The sequence below is a fragment of the Brachyistius frenatus genome, unplaced genomic scaffold (genome assembly GCF_029030835.1).
Source record: "Brachyistius frenatus isolate BFR_SWC_R1_liver_20210118 unplaced genomic scaffold, ASM2903083v1 Contig_22, whole genome shotgun sequence".
Lineage (NCBI taxonomy): Eukaryota > Metazoa > Chordata > Actinopteri > Embiotocidae > Brachyistius > Brachyistius frenatus.
The window spans coordinates 1,486,373-1,506,945 of record NW_027210621.1 but is presented as its reverse complement, the minus strand read 5'-3'; the positions used below and the strand labels follow the sequence as shown (position 1 = coordinate 1,506,945).

The 20,573-nt window shown below is 41.3% G+C and overlaps 1 protein-coding gene across 5 annotated transcripts in view; it reads left to right on the top strand.

Annotated features, from left to right (window-relative positions):
• Positions 1-20,573, top strand: part of tenm2a (teneurin transmembrane protein 2a) — a 203,079-nt gene that overhangs the window by 56,723 nt on the left and 125,783 nt on the right. For all 5 annotated transcript variants that reach the window (XM_069696820.1, XM_069696825.1, XM_069696824.1 and 2 more), the window contains exon 3: positions 13,813-14,103. In XM_069696820.1, the coding sequence (XP_069552921.1) occupies positions 13,813-14,103 (291 nt within the window). The remainder of the gene's footprint in view (positions 1-13,812; positions 14,104-20,573) is intronic.

Here is a 20,573-nt window from a genome sequence, read left to right as displayed (position 1 = left end):
AGAACGGGTACACAGAGTGTTTCTTCATTTATTATTTCACACGTGCTTTGTCTTCTATATGGGCTCTATAGGTTTGACCTTTCAGCTGCAGAGATACACAGAAAAGTACATATATATATATATATATGCTGATATTATCAGAATGAGCCTGATAGAGCTTCAGTATACATACTGTATGGCCATGTTTCCCTCATTTTCCATTCCCTTTTCTCCGGTGACTTTGATGTGACAAATGACAACAGTAGCCAAGGATTGCTTTGTCCGAAAACTCTGCCAAACTCTGCCACTGGTATCCTGGCATGATTGCCTCACTGTCTGTATTCAAGACCGAATGGCAAGGCAAATGCACAGCTAGGTAGCCGGGAGGAGGCTTAATACTAGAGACATAGATCCTTCGTTTCCTACGTCCTCTCCATTCTTTGGGGAGACTTGCAAGTATCTGCAAGAACAGCAGCAGCAGCAATCTCTTATAATGTGTCCTCTTCAGCAAGATTGTGGGACTAACCCAAACCCTCTAGAGAGAGCGGTCTCCTATGTGGCAGGGTTGGCAAAATCCTCCATGAAAACATGAAAGGAACCTGCATGATAAATTCGATTAAGTCTATTATGTGATACAAGTGTGAAGTCTTTGACTATTTCAGATCACTTCTTGGCAAGAAGGATGTATTTACAATACAAACTACCTCTGAAAGCCTAATTCCATTAAGAATACCCCCGATTCAACATTTTTCTCCTATAATATTGTCAGACTCGCAATGTTCATTGTTCTGTTATGTAACTTGCCCATGCAAAGTTTGATTGAAGATTCAGGTGAGGCTTCAACAGGGCGCCAGACTAACTTTTTACAATGGTTGTACTGGTGCACCTAACTTTTTCATTTTAAGCTCACCAGCGCTTGATTTAGGTCCACCCAAAAGTTTTCACCCCTCTTTTTGCACCCCAATAAAACATTCTAAGTTAAATCTTTTTTGTCGGTTCCCATACACATTGGTAATTTCTTAACACATCATGTAAAGGATTGAAGATTGACTGTCATGCTTCATCCTTCACAGCTGGTTGAAAGAGCTCTGAGACACCTTTACTGCTTGTTGGAATAAATTGCAGCTCATCTGCGTCACTACAATCAGCAAAATGTATCTATACAAAATTCAGAAATCCCCGCTTTTCTCAAAGGACTGCATATATTGTTTTCATATCAAAATGTGGGTTATAATAGCCTTTACATGTACAGCTACAATCACAGTGCATACTGCTCACCAAGCTCTCGGCTTATCAGCACACCTATGTCCTCCCACGTTAGTTATCAGCCTCTACTCTGCAGCTAAAACAGGAGCGGTACCTAAAACTGTCAAAACTGTCCGATTGGCAAAGTCTTTGCTCTTTAACACAACTGCTAACACAACTTTATCCTTTGCTTACAATTATCAACACGTGTTTTTTTTGGTGCTGTTTTACTCTTCTGCAGACAGCTCAGCTGCAGCTGCTGCGAAACACATTCCGAGTCCTGATCCACTCCCTCTCTGTGTGACAGCTTAACTGTGCTGCTCTCCCAAGGAGAGCAGTCTGTGGACTGTGTTAATTCACTGTAGTCAAACAATGCTGCTTTCAGGGAAGGGCAGAAACTATATTTATCATATTTGTTCAACGGCAAATATCAGCACACCTGGTTGATGTTGAAATTTCAGGCACAGCAGTGCAACCAATGAAAATGTTTAGTTGTATTCGACAGATTTTTCACCACATGTGCAACCGAAATCGTCATTCTTTGGGGCCATGAGTCTCAAGGAGAGGCCCAGTGTGTGATTTCCGGTAGAGGTGCCTCTGGTCTTTACAGCAACTATTTCAAGGCTTTCAACAAGTACAGCTGTTCATCATCCATAGGAAGCCAGTGAGGGTTCTTGTCCTTGCTGCTTCATGAGCATCTTGTTCTTTTTGGCCAAGGCTCTCGCACAGTGGCGGGTTGAATTAAGTGAATAGCGTGTACCTACCACATGTTCACCTCCTGGTGATGCTTATCGCTTGCGGCGCCTGGTGACATCGTGTGTCACATAAGGAGCACATATCTGTTTGCAGCCCTTCATGGGGCAACAGCACAGCTGACAGTAGCAGTGACTGCAGTGCACAGGGCCATTGGGCCTTGATAACTGAGAGTAAACAAAAGCCGAATTCCACAAAAAATAAAGGACAAATTAAATTAAAAAAAAGTGTGTTTTGTGTGCTTCTTTGAGTGTATTCAAGCACACATGCTGGTGTGTGTCCTTGCATTCCACTGGGTTACAGTCAACCTGGACTGCTGATGATCAAAGAGAGAACAAAGCAGCTGCATGCTATTAAAAATAAATGGCGGTGAGATTAAATACAATCCCTCCCCTCTTCCTGCGATCCCTCTTCATCTTTGTCTTCTCCCTGGCATTCTGTGCCTCTGCCAGCTGCTGACACTCAAAAGCATCCCGTAGCTGCAGCAATAGAGCAGCAGAGTTGCTGAAGAATATCCTGGGGCTGACTCTACTCCACTCCGCCAATGCTCAATGTACTCCCACTCTCCCCCTCCCCATACTTGCTTTTTAAGGCAGGAAACAACTCATGTGGGTGTGGCCCCTTCGCATGCAAGCAGGTCTTTTAAAGGAGGCCGTAACTCAAAGTAACATCTGGTCCAGCATTTGGCACTCATACACTCATACTCAGGCTACTGTACATGTCAAAGGGGCCCAGTTTACAGACTTACTTTAGCTTTTCCCTGCATTACAAATTTGTCAGTGTAAAGTTTGTTTGTGACAGAGTGAGAGTGATTATTACTTGTTTTGGCACTAAGTACAGGTCTGTCAGACCCTGATGTGTCCTTGGAAATCACTCTATAACATCATCCACACAAACCAAAATAATCCATCTTAGATTGTCAAATCCTGTCTGCTATTAATGTGAAAGTGTTAGCTATTAGTAGGGATGTTGGCGCAGGTGCGTGCATACACACACATGCAAACACTGGGTAACAAATGAGACAAATAATAGGAAGAGGCCGGGGAAATGCATGCTGAAGGTGGCAGCTATTTAGCACTGATGCTGGCTCTCATTCACAGACACACACACATGCAAACACAAATATTAGGTAACAAACAAGACAATTAATTGACAGAGTCCAGGGAAGTGCATGCTGACGTCTGCAATTTTCTGAGTAAAAATCATGTATCAAACAATTTTGCGTGGGTTTAGTAAGAGTTAAGCTAATCTTTGTTTACTATGTAATGACCCTCTTTGACTCTGCTTTGGCAGGTTTTGATAAATGAGGCAGATTTTAAATGTCACTGTTATCAAGTGTGTTTTTCTTTTCTTTTCTTTTTTTTTTTTTTTTCCTCACAGCGGAGTCACTTGCTTCCCCGGCTGTAATTAAACATGGTCCCCAGCTACAGAATTTTAATGTGTGTGCATGTGTGCACAGGCGTATGGCACATTTCTTCTACGAGTCTATATCTGTTTTGATGTTGATTCTGTCCTCTCCTTTGTGGCAAAGATGATACCGATGCAGTGCAGTGATTTGTTTTCCAACTGATGTTGCTGCATGTGTAAATAATCTTCAAACACTATGGGATTACCATGCAGATAAATAGTAATGCTGTAGGTTCAGAGAGAGGCGTTTCAGAAATGATGGCGTTCAGGGGAAGATGTTAGGATTCCATGTATGTACATGACAGCAGATGATTTGGTGTACTAATGTGCGAAATTGAAAATCCACCAAAAAAATGAATGTTCTTTACTTTTACAACAATACATCAACACTCTGTAGCACGCTGTGATTCAGTGCCATATTGTTCCCAATGCAAAACTCAAAAGAGTCATATATATTTTTATTTTTCATGATTACTGAGTGTCTTTTGTTGGCTTGATAAATTCTTTAACATTTGCTGGCGGTGAAACCCGGGCTTTAAACATTCACAGAGCTGCTGCAGTTGGCAGAAATGCAAGATTAAAACCTTGATTTGGCCTCTGGCACACATGTTGCCACTCCCACATGCTAGGCATAAAGAAGACATCACAAACACAGAGTTAAACCATATTTAAGCCATAATTCCCTGCTGAATCAGCCTTAAGGTTTGTCTGGGGAATTCTGTGTGACCAGATCATAACGTATGCGGTGCTAATCTGTCGCAAGCTTATCCCATTATCATTTACCACCGGCAAAAAGCATTGCCATTTTCCAAGTGAAAGTACCACAGCATGAAGCAGAATTGCTGCTGCCATGGTCGACTGTAGTTTCACATACCTTGCAGTGTGATTTAGGTTGAAGGTTAAACTGGAATCTCAGTGTGTTCTGTGGAGCTGCTTTCTAGGATTTCTCTGCATTTTTTTTTCTTCTTTTTAAATGCTGCACACGTTTTGTCAAATTGATGGAGATGTCTTTTTAGTTTTCTTGTGAATTGTCTATTGGCCTGTGCTTTCTTTAAGAGGAATTATTATGCTTTACTGTTTTTTTTCCTTCATATATACATATGTATATATATATATATATATTATCACTATATATGTAATGTTGCAATGTCAGATGTTAACATTCAAAGTTTTAAATAATGAGGTGAATGACTCTAAAAGTAATTCCATTGAGAAAATAGCCTCAAACTCTTCTGAACACAGTTTTTAGCTGGGTGTTAATTTTAAGGAGAAAATTAATGCTGCCTGTGTTTAAAAGTTATTTAATGGACTAATTTTAATAACTAGACTAGTTTCAGATTTGTATGTATTGTCTGTTGCACAAGTAGAAGCTACAGAGAAATGCTGTACATTCCTCCATTGTGTTCCATGCATTCACTTCTCTTGTGAATTCTCCACATTCTTCCTCAGTGGATGGGGTTCAAACATCCCTGCAGCCTGGTAAAATACCTCTCTTTTTAAAGGATTCAAATTATTATTGTGTCTGCTTTTTCAAAAATCTTGCAATGACCTGTTTCTCAATGATATGAAAGGATAGATATGTTGACATGGTGGTGGTGATGAATGTGGTAAGACTTGCATGTAAGAAGGGTTGTTGGATTAAATGGGACCTATTGTGCCTTTCCATATCTTCTGTCATTGTATGTATTGTTACAATGTTAGATGTTCATACTAATGTGGCCAAAGTTTGATTATTGATTTGTTAGTAGATGTAAGTAGAGAATGATTGTGTCCTGGTCTTGTCAACGTTGGCCCCCTGTTCATGGACGAGAGGTGTTTCACTGCTTAGAGCTACACCTCTCAGTGACAAGACTTCCCACCAGAGTGTTGTGTCATGTCCTGTCATGTCCTGTCCTGTCCTACCCAGACTGCTGTCCTCAGGGCAGGAGCAGAACTAGCCCAGGAATGGATGACATTCGTCACACCTATTTTGGTCTCCTCATTAGAAGGTGCAAGGGCCCCTGTGGCTCAAGCAGGAACCAAAAGAACGGATGTCATCTGGGAGGTGTGGGAAGTGTTTGACCATGATGGCCTATTTGTGCGTATCTGTTAGGTTGTTACTGCTCTGCTAATGGCGCGTTAATGACATGCCGCATGCTACGCAATACATATGTGTGCAGACACGTGTGTGAGATGTAGATTTTTGACAATTATCACCAAGCTCTACAAGGTTGACTGTCAGTGTGCACGGTCACCCTGTATGTTACATAGCGAAGGTAATGTTGTTTGGCTACAGCCACCCACTTACGATGAGCAGTAAGAAGCACTTTGGGAGGCAAGTAAAACTGAGAGGAAGATACAAGCACTGATGGATATTGTTGTTTTAGGAATGCACAATCAAATTTTATACGATCATTTTTTTTTTCAGTTTCATTGTTTCGCAGTGCAACATTTTCTATCATTTTAACAAAGCTTATTCCAGACATATTTGAATGTCCCAGTGTTTTGAAGAACTAGTGTGAGTGCTAATGCTCTGTTTACTTATTAGAGAAAAAAAGGAACAAGTTTAGTTTCCAGATGTCAAGATAGCATTTTAAACTTGACAGTATCTATTGATGCAAATAACTTTGTTTTCAATCCCAGCAAATTAGAGTCAAAGAATAATATTTTTTTTTTTATTAAAAATTGACGGGGAAAGGTTACTTAGATATACAGGGAAAAAAACAACAACTACACAGTAAAGCCATGAAACTAATTAATAGTCTGAATAAGGGATTACAGGATGGCTAGAGATCAGATCTGGGTGTAGAGGGGGAAAAAAACAAAAACATTATTATTGTTGTTTTTGTTTTCTTAATGGTTTAGAGGCCGTCAGGAAAGATGTGTTTTATGAGTTAAATTATAGACATTGTAATTTGTTAAGATTGTGAACACTGTAAATTCTGCAGTGTGTTCAGTTGTACAGCTTTTAAACATTCAAGGCCAACTTTTTAAAATCCTTTCTGATACAATATATTGGGTAATTGCTGTTTAACTGAAAAAAAAGAGAAAGGTTTGAAAATATTGTGTTTTTACAAATTAATTGTATTTGCCATATGGTAAATCACAACTAAACACAAAGTTAAAGCTTAATTTTTTTTGGCCACTTTGGCCACAGCAGAACCAGCTGTAAAAACAATATTGACATATAATCACTTTATAAAGCAGTTGCCATCCAAAAGACACAACTCAATATTAACATAAAATTTGTTTGGATTTAAGTTTCTGCTTACAGCTTCTGGTTTAGCTTCTTTTTTTTTTTTTTTTTTTTTGTATCAGCTCTTGAGAGAAATCTGTCACTTAAGCTTATAAATACTCCACTATTCGTGTAGCTTACAATTATTTGTGATGGTGCTGCATCAAAAATATGAGGCACTTTGTCAGTATGAGTGACCCTTTTTGCATTGCATCCTGTCATTTGATTCATTGTTTATATAAAAGTATCAAGCATATTTAAAATCAGAGAAAGATTGTCACTGCAAAAAAACAAATAAACAAAGAATTATAATCATGAAAATCAAACACAATATATGACAACCTTGATCCCCTCACCCTTACTTCTACCTTACCACACAAAGGGCACACTACTTCCTGTCTTGGCACTAATTTTAGCATTGGATGACATTTTTAATATGAATGTCGGGATGCTGAGCTGCTTTCTCCATGTATAACTGAGGAGTTTCACTAACGGATGAGAGATAGGAATTTTGTGTATTAAAAAAAGCCATTCACACGATTCACTATTAACATCAGCAGAGTTATTGTTCATGAGCATCCTCATGTCTGATGTGTGGATATATGCACCCATGAAACACTCACATCATTTTACACACTGCTTAGCCCATCACCATGGAAACCCTGATTTGTGAAGCTGTTTATCAGCATTCTTCACTGCCGCACTATGTTTGTGTGTGCATGTGTGTATGCGTGTGTAAGAATAATATGTGCAGTAATGATAGTTGCACAACAGTCTCACGGACTCCATTATGCCCCTCTCAGACAACAGTGATACAGTACATGTATTAAAGTTAATGACAAGCTTCTTTTCCTTTGTTCATGTGTCTCCCCGCTCAGGTGCTTTCAGTACAGTATTTTGGCATATTGTTCAGATGTACACAGTACTGCTCTGTCTGCCTGCTCCAGCTCCATCCTGTTCTATCTCTCCCTGTAAAATGAAGTGTTTACCATGACCAAGGATTTCTTCGCTAGTCCATCCTATGATGCCTTTTTTTTGTCATTAGCTTCCCTCACTCTCTATTTCACCTCCTATTTTTTCTTCCCCTTTATCAATTTAGGAGGAAGTATTTTTTTTTCTAATCTTCACACAGCTTAACACAGCAGCAATTTTGTAAACTAAACCGTGGATCATTTAAAAAAAAAAAAAAAAAAAAAAAATTGAGACAAAATGAATTCAATGACCAGTCGTTCCAAGATTCATGAATTCATGAATATTCTCACTCAACAACTTTCAGCCGTTGTCCATCGATTGTATCGACATCACTTTGTATACGCTTACATGCTGTTTTTTTTTTTTAAATTCTATCACTGATCATGAATAATATCCATGAGAGTGAGATGGAGACGAAATGAGGGAGAGGAAGAGCATTTGTACTTTAGTCTGTGATAAGCTTAGAGATGTGATTAGCCATAGTCAAAGTAGATATCTCTTCTCGACTATATAAATGTGGCATGACTAGCATTATTGCCTGCATTTATTGATAATCAATAAGCATTCTGAATGTGACTTTCTACACTAGCATGTCAATCTGTGATCAATCTGTAATCCTCTTTTCAGTTTTATAATCCAGTTTTGCTTTCCTTTATTTTGTAATCTTGCACCGAGTAGCTTAATGATTTGTTTTTCTGGTGCATGTTGTTTTACTGACTGACTATTATGGGACACGAAGGAGAGGAGCTTCAGTTGGGATTCAAGTATTCTAGTATTTGACCCCTTAAAATAGCTACTAACTACTATATTGCCTCTACTTGTATTGTCATTTCCACTGTTTCCTGTTTCTTTCTTTCTCTGGCATCTGTTGAAACATTTCTTCACCTAAACGTTTCTTTGTAAGGAAAGAATTTAAACTTATATTTTATTGCTTCAAAAAAACACAAAAGACATGTTCATTTTCTTCAGGGATACTAAAGTGCAGTGCCGATGAATTTTGAATTGGATGCAAATGAAAATGGAAAATATTAAGAAATGGTGCATTTTGGCTGCTATTAGCCACGAGTTCCAGCATTTTCTTAGCTGTGACAAAGAAAATAAGGCTTTTTCTGTTATTAGCAGTAATTCCGTCTATTTCAGGGGATTGTTGGAGAACCTACCGTGCACAGTTGCATTTGCTTCCTGATTTTGATGCATCCTCCACCGAGGAGCAAATCAGTTCACTAGTTCAGCACTTCAGGGCAAATCAGACCTTGTTCTTAGCAAGCACTCCCCCTGAATGCAGAAAATGGCATGTCCGGGGGTTGCCCGGACTGTAAACTATTCAATCTGGAAAAAGCAACGTAATTGCAGGCAATGAAGCCCACAAGTTCAGCCTGCTTTACATCCTTCCACGGTGGGGTGAGGGAAAGTCAACCAGCATAATGCTGAGTCCTGCTGCCTATACTTTGCTTGTCAAACTGCTAACAAGCACAAATGATTTTTTAATGATAGGCCCCTCTATCCCACAAAGCTGTCTACTCACAAACACTCATTCACATATGCACACATGTGCTCCCACACACATACGAAATTTGTTTTATCAAGGGAAGTACATTTGGTTTAATGGATCACTGCCATACCCACTCACACAATTGTGGTGTTGTAAGCTGCAACAAGATGCTTCTATTTCCCCCCACGTCACTTATTTTTTTTCTGAGACACAGCATGCAGTGCATGAATACTCCTAATGATGATGTATCTCAGGTGCAGGAAACTAAAAAACAAGTAAAACTGCAGCTTCGCTCATGCAATGTTTCAACCAAATGATGGTCTATGAAGGTAAATCAGTGTAAATATATGGCACTCTGTGCGACCTGTAGTTTTTTACATAAAAAAATGCTTGGGGCTCCAGGGACTGGTGAGACAAGGAATTACACTCCCGGAAGTCATGCTAAGCAAAATGATCTTGAGTCTGAAGGCTTATTCGAGCGCCACACACGGTTTTATAATATAACGAGGAAGGATTGTACTGCTCTGGAAAGTTATCAGCTTTTGTTTGATTTGCCAAAGCAGCACCTTAGATTTTAGCCAAAGTTATCCTGCACTGTTTTGCCAGAAGCCACCACTCCATTGAATAGCCGAATTAGACCGTCCTCCCAAGAAAAAGAGCAGCATCAGTCATCTCAGCAGGTGCTACAGAATGACACATCTTTACGGTCAAGTGGCAGAGCCCTGTAGAGGACGTAATAATGATGAGAGCGAAGTAGAAGGACAGGTTACACTACAGATTAAAACGCAGGAGGTGTAAGCGGACAAGAGACCTTTTTTTGTTTTCCAACCAACAGTCAACATGCTTTTCTTTTTTAAAATTGACCATGACCATTTTCAAATGTACGCAAGTATTTAATCCTGTAACCATGGCGATCAATCGCCTCCCCTAACCATAGTCATGCCCTGCAGAAATTTGAACCAAAACCACAACTTTTCTCCAACCTTAATTGACATCTTATTTGAACTCAAATCACGATCTTTGTCTAATCCTACAGCCGACATTCTGCTCTGTCCTTTGCTTTATTAGTGAAAAGTATTCAGGGAAACATTCTCCACCATGCTGCTTTCACCCCGTTGCACAGTCTAATGCAGATGTCTGCACACACAGACACACACTGCTAACGCATTCTCATTCTGTTAGTTCATCCTGAGCAAATTTCTTTTTTCCTTTCTTGTTATTTCTATTTCATTTATTCAAGCTCTATTCTCTTTCGAATTTGATTGTGATTATACTGATTACCATTATTATCTTATTCTTTTTCTCTTTCTCACACACACACACACACACACACACACACACACACACACACACACACACACACACACACACACACACACACACACACACACACACACACACACACACACACACACACATATTATCACATTTCCTTCCAATTGTTTTGTAGCTCTCCCTTCACTCGCCTTGTTCTTCTCATTTAAAAGCGCAAAACAGTCAGCGAAGCATTTTTAAAAATCTGTCATATTTTCATGTAAACCAGGAAATAAAAGCTTTAGGAATCGTTAGAAAACAAGGGGCTCTAGCATGTAAAATTAGGAAATTGTTAAGATCTTGTGCTATTTCTTGGTCCACGATCAAATTTTTGGCATTGATCATAACTTTTTTGTACAAAAGGTCAGATTTCCCACAGTTTTATCCTTCCATTGAAGCGGCGTTCAGATGATACTCAGGTGGATTTGATCGACTCATCAGAGACTTGTTCAAGTAAATGAACTTGATGCAATTGTTCACCTGTTATGCATATGGCTGTGCCTCAAATTTTAAGCAGAAAATCAGTTACTAAGTAGCATTGTGATGGTGGGAAACATCAGATGGCTTTCTTAGTGTCAAATCATGGCTAGACTGAAGGTTTCTAAGGGGGCAGTGCACGGCATTGATAAACACTTTGCAGAAAATAGATCTATTGTTTCCAAAGCACAATCAGGTAGACCAAAGTGACCCCACCATCAGAATATCAATACATCAGTCCTTGTACACTGTTCGAGAGAAAAGCAACTTCATCACAGATGCAGAATTAGCTAAATAAAGAATGCCAAACTCCTATTGGTAAAAGTCCTGTCGAAAGAAGACTGTGTGGTAGAGATGTTTAAATGACTTTTCAGGAGGGAAAACAAGCCCAAAAGCTTGAGATTTACCAGCATCTCAGATTGAATGATGAAAAATGGTAAATGTACTGATGAATCACAGTTTGAGAAAACAGTAGAGAGATTGAAACTGCAGTGAAGCATCAAAGTCATGGTAAAATCTGGTGGGGATATTCATGCTTGGGAGCGTTTTGCCTTCTCTGGAGTTTAACACCTGACCAAGGGACATGCTATACTTCCTCTGGTTTGCATTTTTGTATAAAATGAGTCATATTGCAGCAGGATAATGAGCCTAAACATACCTCAAAGCTTTGCATAATAACCACTTGAAGAGCAGGGAGTTCTGGCTGTCGTGTACTTTTCTCCCACAGTCGGACCCATTGAACAGAAACGGGCCACTTGAAGCCTGAGCAAGCCAGGGATTCAGTGACATCACAAAAAGCTCTTTGGAACATTGTCAAATCATGCTGGGATGACATGGGTTATTTGGACTCCACTGTATATGCCAGCACACACACATTGAACAGACGCAGATGTGTGAAGCCCAATGCAACTGCCAAAGCCGCATGAGGCTTAAAGCACGCATTAATGTGCATCATAAGCGTGAGTACGACAGCGCCGGTGGCATACGGACAGACAGGCATTGATCTGATTAAAGTGCAGCGCCACATTTTGCCCTCATATCTGTCATAATATCATGTAACAAACATGCAATTGGTTTTCTATTTGTGGAATAACTGAGATAGATTTTCATGTCTGCTTCAACCCCTCGCACCAATCCATCTTTCTTTGAGCGCATGGTACGTCGGGCTGTGTCTGCAGCGCATAGCGATAAGGAGAGATTGGATTGTACATGTGTAATCACTGGTTATGGGATGTTAATTGTACAGAGTGCTGCCCTGTGGGATGTAACATTAGATATGTGTAGCAACCACACACACCAACATAGATGCACCCATGCACACACTTTGATGATGTGAAACTGTCTTCGTAGCATTTATTTAGACTAGCTGTGTTTGTGGCCCAATTATTGTCACTGTAGTTGAATGGGATGGTTTGCCTAAATCCTCTCTGTGATTGTGTAGTAGACACTTCTCTTAGCGAGCAGTTTGGTACCTGACAATTTGCTGACTTTTGCTAAAGAACCCATTTGCTCTGCTCTCTCAGGCCTCCTGGAGTTCTCTCCCGTCCTCCTCCGATACTTCATCTCAGGTATGGGTTCAACCACTGTAGTTAGATCCTGTGCGTGTAAATTATCAACAAATTGTAAAAGTCCCTCATGTCAAGTATAGTAAAGAAGGTTCCTTTTGTCATCCTTTATGATAAGTTGGAGGAAAAGACAACAAAGACAGGAAGTCAAGGAATGGTAATAAACCCTGATGTCTTGCAGTGCTTGGGTGCTTTTGCACTGTAGCTGTTTGGAAGCTTGAGGAGCTGTAGCGTATCGACTAGAATCCATAGTTTTTCGTTTGCCTCTGCTCTCTAGTCAAGTCCATCTGTTTGTCTGAGTAAAAGTATAGAGCCCATCACCACTTCCTTGGCTAAGTTTCCTTTCAGCCCCCCCCCCAACCCCCCCAGTACTTTCAGCACAACTCTCGAGTTTCGGCGGGGCTATGAAGAGGAGCCTTGAAGATCCAGCAGACGATTTTCATCTGTTTAATTCCTCTCTCTCTGATTGCATCCCTACTCTTGATGAGTCACAGTTAACCCAGTCACACAGCTGTGTGATTCCCAACGCACTGATTCATACAGTGTGCCGCCACAATGCCACCCTCTCTTCACTCGCCTCTTCCTTTCCCCTCCATCACAAACTGCTAATGAAGTGAATCACAACTGTTTTTCCCCCGATCCCTTTACCCCAACAGCTGATGGTGAGCGATTGCATCCACAATACTCTTTTAATTAGTATAGAGAATAAATTGGTTGAGCATGCCTTTTTCCTTAATTGCTTTTTCCTCAGCTTGGATTTAATTGGGCTGCAGCACTGTTTATTGATCTCCTTTGATGTGCTTTAATTTGGATAATTTTATATATTTATTTTGGACGTGACGAGTCGGTTTGTCTTGAGGGGGAGAGTGTTAGGCAGCGGGGCCGGTACTGCAGCAGACTGCGGTATATTCAGTGAGCCTGGGGTCCAGCGTGTGATGGCAACTAGGTGGGGAGATGATCAAACCCAGAAGGCAGCAAAGCAGCTCCACTACAGTCTGAGAGGCCTCAAGTGAACAGCTCTTTGATCTCTCATCGACACCTCATGAATGCCAATGTGGATCAGTAAAGCGAGGGAAGCAGGCCTTCGAAGCCAGCCTTAACAGGCCTGCAGGCCAGTACATATTTCTTCCAGCAGCTAGTTTGTATTTTGTGCCTGATTCATGCTGCGTCATCTGTCCCCCTCCTGCCTGCCACAACAAAGCCCAATTTTCATCCTCCGCTTCCATAGTTTCATAATTAGTGTGCTTCTCTGCGTGTGATTGTGGGTTTGTTTTCTTAATATGCGTGTGCATTTGCTTGTGCAAACCTTAGCTGGTGCTAGTGTCTCGATTTACTGCATTTACGTATGTTGCTCTCTACAGAGCACCTGCCTAACTCTTGTCTCTCCGTCACAGGGGGGAACTTCACCCTGGCCGAGCTGGGAGTGTGCGAGCAGACTCCCACTCCGCACCCCGCTGCTGTCCCCTATTGCCCTGACCTCACCCTCCTCCAGAGGGGCTACTCCCTTAGCGCTGGCTCTGATGCCGACTCAGATCCTGAGGGGCCTTTGTCTCCAGAGCGGGCCATCCAGCTGTGGGCCGGACGAGGAGGTGTAAAGTCCCGCCGCAGCTCAGGAGTGTCCAGTCGTGAGAACTCAGCCCTCACACTCACCGACTCCGAGAATGACAAGTCTGATGATGAGTCAGGTAGGGCAAAGCACTCTTGAAAGTGTGGTCAAGATGGTGTCTGTTCAGTGTATCAAAGTGAAGGCCCACAGAGGAAATGAGTAAGAGAGTGGGTAGCACTTGTTGATGGAGTTAGAACAAAAACGGGAGGAGGTGTTGGACTGATATTTTCAACGTACAGTATTTTTGAATCTTACACAAGTTTCTCAATATTGTTAAAATCTTTGAAGCGGCACTCAAACAGACAACCATTATATGAATTGTGAGAGAGTTGGATTTATTGATTGAGTGTTTGTGATCTGAAGAACAGTGGTTGGATACCCCCCAGAGAGCCATCCTTATTTTCATCAATAGCACTTAGCCAAAGCCCACTAACACCAGCTTTTTAAACCACTTATCTGCTGAGATCTCACCACCGGTCTGTCAGTCTTCAAAAGAAGTATTTTGGATTTTTTTGGGGGGGAGATAGCAACACTGGAGCATTTTAACTTTTGTGATCCAACATCCAGAAACAGTCAGAGAGTTTTTACTTTTCAAACGTACCCTTTCTTTGAATCTCCCCCAGAGTGTGAGGCTCCCAGGGGGAATTTCCTTCTGCTGGCAACTTTGTTTATTGCCATCTTCCCATTTCCTTGTTAATCCTGACGCAGTCGTAAACCTGTGCGGGAGCTTCGCCGGGGTGTCAATGGAGGTTAATGAAAAGTAGATGGGAGGAAGAGCAACAGTCTATTTAATTGAATTCTCGGCAGCCGCACGTATCAGCCGTGGATCAACCTCTGTTGGACTGCAAAACCTCCGAATCAGAAGCAACTTCTGTCGACTGATCAAACTACTCAACACCTATTAAACACGTCAAGAAACACCTTCCCTGAGACGCGCCTCTCATCCAACCGCCCGATAATTGCTTTGTGGTTAATTACCAAGCTAATCTTGCAGGCACAGATATCAGCTGCAGACGCTGCTCTCACTCTCCCTGTCTCAGGGCCAGAAGAACTCCATTGAACACTCTGTCGTCGGCATTTCCAGACCTTGTAAAATTAGCTTCTTAATCCAACTCTGTATTGTAATAATCATTCGCCTGCAGTATGATGTCACTGAGTGTTGATTGTTAAGATCAAAAGTTCTTGTTTTTTCCCAAAAGAAACTTTGTCAAAAAGGGTTATTCATAGATATTTTTGTGCTCTTACAGGAGCCAAACGTGGACTTGTCTCTCAGAGACAAATGTATACTGATGATTATGCAGAACACGTGTCAAATCAAAGTCAATTAGATTTAATTCTAGGCTTCAGAAGTTTGCCCTCTATAGTAGTGTGTAGGGGGAACCACTAGCTCCCACCTTTAGGCCCGTCTCGTGGTTTCACAGAGGAGAGATTTAGATCAGGCTCCTGCACCGGTGTCTCTGCCAGCGTGAAGAGATCAGAGGCAGCGCTGCAGCCTGATGAAAAGACCAGGTGTGTGTGTGTGTGTGTGTGTGTGTGTGTGTGTGTGTGTGTGTGTGTGTGTGTGTGTGTGTGTGTGTGTGTGTGTGTGTGTGTGTGTGTGTGTGTGTGTGTGTGTGTCTGATCAAGTCAATTCGTTAGTTACTTAGCCGCTCTGAATGAGGAAATTTCACCTGCGCTCCTGCATGTTCCTCTAAACAAAACATCTGATACTGACGACATGTCGCATCTCAATGCACCCAGAGGACAGATTTCACTCCCACCGAACCTAACCTAAGGAGTGGGGGTTGCGCAATTTGCATGTGTGTATATGTCATATGAGTCTGTCATTGTCTGTCTATGTTATTTTGTCTGTCTGCGGGTGAGAGTGTATGCGCCCAAACCGTGCACATGTGAGTGGAAGTGTGAAACAGGAGCAACGGGAGTGTCAAAACAGCAGGAAGAGGATCTGAGGGTCTAATAATAGAGATTGACAGAAGCAGACAGAGAGACAACATCATAAACACATGGTAACAAATCAAAAAGACGGTGACATGCTAAAACACCAAACGGCATGCTGCGCCACTCTCATCTCGCCGCGTCTCTAACGATCTTCAGAAGTCTCACCTCCACTTGCTTCTCCTCCTCTTCTTCATCGCCCTCCTCTCCCATCTTTCTTATTCATCTTTCAAGCTTCCTCTTCTGTCTTCTGTTCGCTCACACTGCGCCTCTCACCATTTCTCGTTACGCTGCTGTCAGAGCCACACGGCAGCGTGACTGACAGGTGTCAGTTTAAGGGTATAGGGTTCCCCTTCAGGGCACCAGCATACATGTGGATGGATGTGTGCGTGTGGTGTAATGCAGGTTTCACTACCAAAATAGAAAACCCAGAGAAGTAGTGACAGATGTTGCTACAGTTTGTGTGCGAGTTTGTGTCAGCAAAGCCCCTGGCTGCAGAGTAACTGATCAATACACGTTTATATGCACAGATTTATTTTACCTCATATCTGAGATGTAAATTATTCCATTTTATTTCATTAGATTTACAATCAACTCTTAAATAAAGTATACATACCCCCCCTCCCCCGCCATATTTCAGATTGCCTAACTACATGCACTATTTTAAAATATTTGATTGTGAAGGAGCTGGAAACTCTGGGAAACAAACAAAACAAAACCTGAGTCAATAACATATTAAAATGTGTGATCCTTTTGATAGATAGCAGTCACAGTGCCTGGTGCCTCCGCTAGTCTCAACACAATTAGCACCACATATACACCTAACATAACTAGAAGTCACATTAGTGCTATAAAGAAGCTTGAGTTTTATGTTTTTTGAAAGTACAAGTCCTGCATTTATGGGGTCATATTGTTGTATGCTCTTATGTGTGACTAAGTGTCCTTCTATAAGTGTGTGCAATGCATTAGATAGAGGGGGAGGCAGATGAAAAATATGTAGAGATTTGGGATATAGACTGTTATTAGAAGAAGAATAATGCCCCGATCACACAAGTCTGCAAATGTTCCCACATTGATGGATATATGTTTTTTGTTGGATCAGCATATGCGTTGTATATTATACTGACACATACAGTATACATACATCTTAACATTTAAATTTAGACACAAGTTTTTACAGCTGATAACAATAAGTGATAACAATGAGGGTATTATTTTTTTTATCCAAATTCAGTATCACATCATCACAGTATCATATGTATCACAATATAGAAAATGTAGGCAAAATCAGAGATATTTACGTATGAGGTCCTCCTATTCTATTTTATTTTCCTTGGCTTTCACAAGCATCTTACCTGTTGTCATCACCGTACACAGTATTGCAACTACAGCCATAGTTTCAGTAACAAGGAGCATTGAATCAATATTTTTTTTTTTTTTTTATCATATTACACAGACTGACTTCCAATGGCTGTAAAAATGTAAGTAACTCAATTCTAACTTAATAATAACTAAGTAACTAAATTCACCTAAAAAACAGAACAGTAGATTAGATGCATAAATGGAGACACCTGTCTGTGCACAAGTTCATCATTCACATCCGTGGTTTACACCATGTATTAGTATCCTCTGCACAAATGTAATACCTGTTAAATCAGTTTCCAATCAGAAACGTTGTGATTATTTCTTCATTTTTTATTTTTTTGTTTTGTTTGTTTGTTTCATTTACTGCTGAGTTCCAATTACAGAGAAGTATGTAAAGCCTGTTAAATTAGTTTGGTAAATGCAACTCAGGGATTTCAAAGTTTCCCCACATCCGGCTTTATTGTCGAGTATTGAATAAAGACACTTCTCTTTTATTGCCCCTTCCAGACACTATTAAAATAAAGAGACTAGAACGTTGACTTGGCAGAGCCAATACAAGTTTCGTTCGCATGAGCTCAGTGAGACAAACAAATATGGGCATAGAGAGCAGCATTGGGAGATTTCATTTTGGCAAAGTAGAGGAAGAGATTTACTGTCACACTGTGCACCGCCTCGTAAAATGTCCGTCTGGAAACACAGGCAGGAGAAGAGGAGCGCTTGTAAATTCCCACAGCAGTGCCATCCAAACTGCATTGATCAGGAGGGAGAATGATTAAAACATGCATTAGATGAAATAAGATCAGGCTTTGACATTGATTTAAACCTGAAGCTCACGGCAGACTTTATGGCCACAATCCATAGTCCAGTGCTCTACATATGTTCGTGTGTGTGTATGTGTGAGGGGCGTCCATATGCCCCTGTGTTCTGCTCTCATTAAATAGCCGCCTGTTAAGGAAGCAGACAGAATTTAATTCAACTTCACCATTGTTTTGCATCAATAAATCTTGGCTTTTTCTCACATAGCCGACTTTATGTACACAGACACAGACTGGCCGCTCGCTGCTCAGCCGAGGCTCGGCCTGATCACACATACATGCTGATTAACTGCTTTCAGACAATCTCCCTCTCGTCCTTCCTTCTCTGGCTCAATCTCTCCATCTGGATGACTGGATAATAAATCACAGGGTAGTATTGTGACGTGTGTGACAGGATGTATTAATCTCATAATTAGAGAATGAAAAGGTGGCGCTAAATTTAGTCTGGCCTTTCTGCCTATAACCCTGCCCCTCGTCTGAGCATGCTCAATTGCCTGGTTTTCCCTCACAGACCCCGCTCCTCTTTACTGTCAGGTTTTCCTTCAGAGCTTTCCAGTGATACTTTGATGGTGTGAAACGTTATGTTAATTCCCTTTTTTTGACAATACAATGTAAAAAAACAGAAAAACAAAAAAACATTAAAACATCTGCAGTCAGAAGTTGTTTTTTGGGGGGTACCCGGAGCTGTAATTATGTTTTAGAAAAGCTGAGTTGGGCAAAGTGATTCCTCTGATTAACTAATCAAATCTACTTGCACAGGTGGCAGAGTGCCTGCACCAATGCTGTCAGCTTTATTATTTTTAGTGCAAACACACACACAAAGTCTCACCATAAATCCAACCACATTCAAATCAGATGATGTGTTTTTTACCTTTGAAAGTGAAGTGCTGAAAGGACTGTCTTGTAATCATGGAGATTAAGATAATGTTTAATTATGATCATTTTGATTTTGAATGAAAACATGCTTTATACTATGAACACAGATTATAATTATGCTGTTTGTCGCACAGTGATTGGAAGACCCCTTTGTTTCAGGTGCGAGCAGTTAGATTTCTGCTGCAGCCACTGTCAGCATCAGTAACTCGATCCATGCAGGCCCCGTCTATCAAATTCAAGCAACCCTTATAGAGTTGGGCTGGTGGCATCCCCCAAGACCACTGCTGTCCCCTCAGGGTGTCTGTAAGTGTGTGTAAGTAAGAAACTGAGTGAGAGCTTCTGTGCGTGTGCGTGTGTGCGCGTGTGTGTGTGTGTGTGTGTGTGTGTGTGTGTGTGTGTGTGTGTGTGTGTGTGTGTGTGTGTGTGTGTGTGTGTGTGTGTGTGTGTGTGTGTGTGTGTGTGTGTGTGTGTGTGCGTGCGTGTGGAAGGTTGGGGGCATTAGCCTCTGATTGAGTTTTCAGAGAGCAACGTGGGGTGCGAAAGGCTCGACAATGGTCTAACAGAATTAGTAGCTTGTGATGAATGGTGTGTGAGAGCAGCACTGACAGCTCGCTTTCACAAATACACACCACAGTGAGTGTGCGCATGTGTGTGTGTGTGTGTGTGTGTGTGTGTGTGTGTGTGTGTGTGTGTGTGTGTGTGTGTGTGTGTGTGTGTGTGTGTGTGTGTGTGTGTGTGTGTGTGTGTGTGTGTGTGTGTGTGTGTGTGTGTGCGCGCTTGCGTACACCTCTACACTTCACCCACTGGTTCAAGGACTTTTTGTCCATGCAGTGAGAGCTACACATGCTGGAATGAGAAAAGAAGTGATGGACACACACACTAATGCAGTGTGTGTGTCCATCACTACTTGTGTCTGTATGTATATGTCTTTTGGGTTAAGCCAAGGGTTTGAAACATGCCCTGCAGTCAAGATCAATGATGATTGGTCTACTCACCATACCAAACTCAGTGCTCATACTGTACATGCCCACACACTCACACAAACACAGAGATGAATAAAACATGTTCACAGTCCTTGCTGAATATCTCTGACTCAATAAAGACATTGTTGGACCAGAGCAGATATTGAAGTGAACGCCGATAATACACACACACAAAGGCAGGTGCACACACACAAACACACAGATGCATAAGAGCAGTGTTTAATAAAAGCCCTGGGATATTGATCACACTAGATGGATGCTAACTCACATTAAAGGAAGAGAGCCCGGATTGACGGACCCAAATGATGAATAAAGGCAAAGGGAAAGATAAGGGAAGGATTTTCACATACAATGAATGTTTTCCACCCATACTAATAATAGTAGTATCAGGTAAAAGAGAGTCACAGACCCATTGAAATATCTTTGTCATAGGACTTGTAACTTGCTGACGACTATGCTGCCACCCTAATAGGGATTTTAGTGAGCCGTAATGGCCCCTCATGCCATCCTCACAACTGCCAGAGAAAGAGAGGGGGAAGAGAGGGAGAAGGAGCACTGAGAGCAAATTGAGAATT